Genomic DNA, 6145 nt, shown 5'->3' with positions numbered 1-6145 from the left:
AAAAAAAAAAAGAGATTCAGTCCATTAGAAGAAAAACAACTTAATAATAAAAGTCATGGCACAGATAACACTGGGATAAAGCAAGTGAACCAGGGTGCCAATTGTAAAGTTGGCACTTGGATGTAACTAAAATCATGACTGAAGTCTGGAAAATATTGTTTTCATCTTCAATAATTGTACCTATGAGAAATCTGAGGCTTGTGCCTGGCCCAGAGTCCTGAGCTGATTGGTGGTCTGGTCACCAGGCCTGAGCTGATTGGTGGACTGGTCACCGGGCTTGTGTTCTGGTTGGCTCCCAGATGGCAGCAACGCCTGTGCCCACTGCTGTGTGGGGCCTCAGAAAGAAGGTTGGGAGTTTCCCAAACCTCTGAGAGCTTTGAAGTCAACTAAAGGGAGACTCAGGGAGCCCCAGAGAGCCTCTTGCCAGCTTTAATGGGTATTAGTGGATCTTCTCTTTTCACTCAGGTTGGATATGTAGCCCCTGCGTCACACCCATATGGCCCCAATCTCACAGGGGAGGAATACGTCCCTTCCCCAGTCAATGACAGGTTTCTCAACAACCCGCTTCCTCCCCACTGGCCTCACCAGTGATGTTGAAGTCCTGTTTGCACTGGCAGTGCCATCTGCCATTATTCGATTTGCAGTCTTCGTCTAAACTGCACTCCTCACACGTCCCCTCCACGGAGCTGGGGTCTGCAGGGTCACAGGGACAGACAGACAATCAATAAGGACGCACCCCCGTCTTTTGCAGTGCCTATCCAGGCCTGGGATGAGGACTGCGAGGAGACGCCCAGCTGACCTGTGCAGTACGCCAGGTGACACTCGGGGGGCGCCGTCAGGTTGTAGACGTAGTAGCCGCCGGCACAGGCCTTCACCTGGATGGACGCATCCCACAGGCAGCAGTGGCCGCTCCAGTGCGCGCAGGCCTTGCGGCTTACAATGCCCTGGTCGCTGGACGGATGCGAGCCGTTGAGCCACATGGGGGCGGCCGTGTTGCAGCGCAGGACTGGCACGCAGGTCTCGGCCAGGCGCACACCGCCCTGGCCCACGAAGCGGTACCAGCCGCGCAGGTCCGTGTCGCAGTAGTAGCCCTCCCCGTACTCGGTGCTGCGCCAGTACTCGTCCAGGATGCGGTGCGCCTGGCACGGATCCGCGCACACGAGCGTGTCGCCCTCGGGCACGCAGTCCAGCCCCGGCCCGCAGGAGCCCGGAGAACACTCACAGTGCCATCCATCCCCCCAGTAGCCCGCGGGGCATACGCACGAGTAGTTGCCCACCACATTGACACACGTGGCCAGGGCGTGGCAGTGGCTAAGCCCAGGCTCTGCGCACTCATCCACGTCTGTGCAGCCGAGCCCGGGCGACAGGCGGAAGCCTTCGTGGCAGACGCAGGAGAAGGAGCCTGGCGTGTTTACGCAGCGGCTGTTGGCGGAGCAGTTGTGAGCCCCAGGAATGGCGCACTCATCCACGTCCACGCAGGTTAGACCGTCGCCGGCGAAGCCCTCCTTACAGGTGCATGTCGTGGCGGCCTCATCCTCCTTGCAGGTGGCATTGCTGTGACATTCAGAGCACCATCCTGTGGACAGAAGAGCCCAGCCTCCGAGTGTTGGGCAGCTGGGCCCATGGCCACCCAGAGATCCTTCCCTCATTCTCCAGGGAACTCATATTATAATTTAAGACTTATTCCCTAGCAGACTCCCTCCAAAACAAGGAAAGAAAGAAAGAAACAAAACTCCCCTGATGATGTCAAGCTTCCACCATTCATTCTGTGTTTATTTCACTGTATTTTTTAACTTTATTTTTTTTTAGAGAGGGGGTCTAGCTCTGTCGCCCAGGCTGGAGTGCAGTGGTGCGACCACAGCTCATTGTAGCCTCCACTTCCTGGGCTCAAGTGCTCCACTCCCTCTGCCACCACTGCACCCTACCTCAGCTTCCCAAAAAGCCAGGACCACAGGCACGTGCCATTAGGCCCAGCTCCCCCACTGATTTTTGTTTTCAAGCTGTCTTCTTTTAAAATAGCCACATTTCCACATTCAGAAAAGTGATGCACAGATTTCCTGTACTCTGGTAGGATTTACAATGAACCTGTTGCCCCTCCCTGCCTTTGCACATTTTATGTTTTCTGCCAGATCTGCTTCCCTGGCTGGCAAAACCTTCATCAGGACCCTGCTCAGTGTCAACTCCTCTCTGAGGAGTCCTCCAACCCCACCAGGCAGGGCAGTTGCACTTTGCTCCTCCATAAGAAAAATAACTGTTAAAAAAAAATAAGCTGTTGTTTATTAAGCAGTTACTATACGCCAGGCAATAGGATGTGCACTTTCCATTCACTATCTTGTTGAATACTTCCCAACAGCCTTGTGAGGTCAGTTTTTTATTTATCCTTATTTTAAAGACAAGGAAACTGAGGTTCAGAGGGATTCAGCCCCTTGCTCCTTTGGTAAGAAGTAGAACCAGGATACAGACGCAGATGGCAGGACCACAAAATATGTGCTTTTAACCAGGACACCACAATAGTATTCATCATGCCCCAGTGTACTCCAGGGAGAAAATGAAAGTGGGGTGAGAGCAAATATCAGCCCAATGGAGTGACCTCTTAAGGTTGAAAGGGAAGGTGTTTGGAGCCTCCTGCATTGGCTCAAATCTCCTATGTGATATAGTATGTTTTTGACTTCCAATACAGAGTCTTCAGGCCTTAGAGATGTTGTAGCCCCTTGCTTTTCAATGTGTGCTCCAAGGACCCCAGTACCAGCATCACCTGGAAGCTTGTTAAAAATTCAGCATCTCAGGTCCCACTGCAGATCTGCTGAACCAGAATCTGCATTTCAGCAAAATTTCTAAGTCAGTCCTATGCATACTGAGGTCTAAGAAATGAACTTAGAATGAAGACAATGCAAGTCCCAAGTGCAATAGGAAGATTGAGATCGCCTCTGACATGGGCTACATTGCTCTGCTCCCCACCACATTCACACATGCACGTGCATACACACACATACAATGCACACACACTTCTCACTTACTTGCTTCTGAGGAGTCAGTGGCTGCAGTTGTGATTAACCAAGAGGCCACCACCAACAACAGCACCCAAGTCAGAGATGGCTGTCCCATCCTTTCTGCTCTTCCCAGCTACTTCTGGTCTAGAGAACACCTGCCCAAAGGCAAGATGGGTTGGCCCTTTGAGTTTTTCTCTCTGTCTCTGATGTCTGGTGTCCTGTGAACAGAGATGGATGGGACAAATGCATGATCTAACTCTCCTCCCCACAGCTGGGAGGAGTGCTTTGATTGTATAGTATAAACTCCAGGAGGTGTCACTTATATGGACTAAAAAAATTGCATAACACTGCAGCCCTTGTTTTGCTGGCACTTTCCCCCTTGTATTCCCCATCCTTACCTCACCAACATCCCAGTCTTGGCTCCCCAAGTCTCAGCACATTGCACGTTTTGAAGGACTGAGTCATTTGGAGCAGGAAGTAGCAAGATGGAATAGTGTTCTGTTCTGAACTCACTACTTTATTGAAGGCAGCTTTGGATTTTAACTGATCCTCTGCCTGGAGACTTTCAATTTGCCCAGATCACTTATTCATTCAACAAACATCTATTGAGTAGCTACATTGTGCCAAACAGGGAGCTAGTCACCATGGAGAACAATGAATACAACAAAATCTGCTCCTTCATGCAACTCACATATTGTAAAGAAGTGGCTTGAGACAAGCAACTTGAGAGGTAATTAACCCTCACAATGCATTTTAATGTTTCTGGAGTGGTCACTTATTATTTCTTTTAACTGGAAAAATAGTCCAAGGTGAATGCCAGTATTACCCCAGCGTTTACAGCAGCAAAATAGCGTGGCATGTTGGCTAAGTATGGAGGAGCTGCAGCCTGCAACCGGGATTCAAATCCCTGTTTTACCGATCACTAACACTGTGACGTTGGGTATTTCAGTTCACTAAGTCTCCGTTTTTGTCTGTGAAATGGAGATTGTTGCTTTCGCAAACTGAATATCTATGATGGGCCCGGCTCAGTTCAAAGACGCCCATGTGCTCAAAGACATTGGGTCCTAGAGCAACGTTTTCCAGATCTTTGTGACCATGATGTGCTACAAGAAAAACATTTTATGTCGCCAGGTGCAGTGGCTCACACCTGTAATCCCAGCACTTTGGGAGGCCGATGGGGGTGGATCACGAGGTCAGAAGTTTGAAAACAGCCTGGCCAACATGGTGAAACCCTATCTCCAATAAAAATACAAAAATTAGCTGGGCGTGGTGGTAGGCACCTGTAATCCCAGCTACTCGGGAGGCTGAGGCAGGAGAATTGCTTGAATCTGAGAGGCAGAGGTTGCAGTGAGCTGAGACTGCGCCACTGCCCTCCTGCCTGGGTGACAATGCGAGACTCCATCTCAAAAAAAAAAAAAAAAAAAAAAGAAAAGAAAAACATTTTATGTCACGATCTAGTGCAGTCGCTTCTGTGTGTATGTGCACACACACATAAAATAAAAGTTTTATAAGACAACTGATATCCTTACTATCCTGACTATATTAAGTCATTTAATTCGTACCACAACCCTACGAGATAAGTATTACCCTAGTTTGCAGATGAGAAAACAGGGGAACAAAGATGCTGCTTTCCTCAAATGTGTATTGCTTACTGACATATTCTATTATACTTAATTAAAAGAAGTCTCTGGATATAACCCACAAATGGAATGATTTTATGACCCACTAATGAGTTGCGACCTAAAACACTGCGTTTTGTCACTGGGATTAACTAAGATGACATATGTCAAGCAGGGCCCAGCACATAGCAAATGTTCTTGTTCATTGTCGTATCCCTGGTACCTGGCGCATAATAGGTGCATAACTAATATTCATGGAATAAGTCAAAAAATAGTAGTCACTGTTACTAGGACAGAGAGGATCAAAGAGAGGAAAACTAACTTACCAAAGATTATGAAGCCAATAATGATAATTATTGAATAATGACTCAAATCCAGGTCTGACCCCAGTGTCCAAGGTCTTAATTTCCTCTTCTACCTCCCTCAAATAGAATGGGGAGAAGCTGGGCTAGGAGAAGACAGCTACAGATAGCCTTACCTGAAGCCGGAAAGGTAGAGTTAGTCTGGTCACGATGTGCCTCATACTTATATATACACATCTGCCCCAGGCTGGCAATCTTTCCTCCAATTATTCTCTAGTTCTGTTTTTTGATATTGTTTTCTTGGGGGTGGAATATTTTTTTCTCCTGGCATAATGTTTGCCTTGTCCAAGCTGTGAGGTCGTTGTTGTTCTTTTTCCTAATAGCTAGAGACCCCAAATGATTGACATTGGGGGGGGTCACCCCTGTGCCCGGAAGTACAAGGTCACTGTTTCACACCTTCTCACAGCAAAAGATTCCTTAGTTAGAAATTAACTGGGAAAGCAGTGCCAAGGTGCTGGGCTTCTTCCTGGTCACTGACAAGGGCAGGGTGGGCCCAAGGAGCCAGGCAACTGCCAGTATCTAAAGACAGACTCCATAAAGACAAAAGAGGTGTTCATTGCCCCTGCTGGGAGGTGCACCTGTCCTGCAGAGGGCACCCTTTTGAAACACTCATTCTCATGAGATCAGCCTTAGAATCCAGACACAAGCAAGAGAGGAGCTGAGAATGGCTGAAAGTCAGAGCCGGAAGATAGTTCAGACATCACTGCACCTGACCCACTCTGTGAAACAAAGAATCAGGTCTGAGGACTGGGAGGCCCCTTTGGAGGCGAAAAAATTTGCAATTAAATAGACTGACTTTGGAGTCAGTCTGACTCCTTTATCTGGTGTTTATTGTGTGGCAGTGGGCTCATTTCTTAACCTTCCTAAGGTCCAGAGGTCAATTTCCTTGTCTACAAAATCAGAATACCCATCTCCCACAGTAGTGATAGCAGCCAAAGGAGATGATGCAAGTAAAGGCGCACAGTAATGATTACATTCATGGAAGTCCTGAAAATTCCGCTTTGCTGTTGTGCAATCACTGAGGTAGAAAATGACAGAGCCTGAGTTAAAACCATGTCTTCAGACCCAGTTCCACATACATGGCATTCCAAAAATCGACGTGAGAGTGGCTGTCATCATGTTAAGAAAAATAAAATATGTGTGAACTTGGGCTGAACAGGAAAATATCACCATG

General features: G+C 48.0%; 1 protein-coding gene across 1 annotated transcript in view; it reads right to left on the bottom strand.

Annotated features, from left to right (window-relative positions):
• The window catches only part of UMOD (uromodulin), a 23992-nt gene extending 18716 nt beyond the window's left edge, over positions 1–5276 (bottom strand). The window contains exons 1-4 of the mRNA XM_011976098.1: positions 5088–5276; positions 3018–3145; positions 800–1576; positions 586–693 (exon numbers count right to left, since the gene is read on the bottom strand). Of these exons, the coding sequence (XP_011831488.1) occupies positions 586–693; positions 800–1576; positions 3018–3105 (973 nt within the window). The 5' untranslated portion in view covers positions 3106–3145; positions 5088–5276. The remainder of the gene's footprint in view (positions 1–585; positions 694–799; positions 1577–3017; positions 3146–5087) is intronic.
• Between the last annotated feature and the right edge of the window lie 869 nt (positions 5277–6145).

The sequence above is a fragment of the Mandrillus leucophaeus genome, unplaced genomic scaffold (genome assembly GCF_000951045.1).
Source record: "Mandrillus leucophaeus isolate KB7577 unplaced genomic scaffold, Mleu.le_1.0 Scaffold162, whole genome shotgun sequence".
Classification (NCBI taxonomy): Eukaryota; Metazoa; Chordata; class Mammalia; order Primates; family Cercopithecidae; genus Mandrillus; species Mandrillus leucophaeus.
The sequence above is the reverse complement of the archived record's forward strand: the minus strand, read 5'-3'. Positions and strand labels throughout refer to the sequence as shown.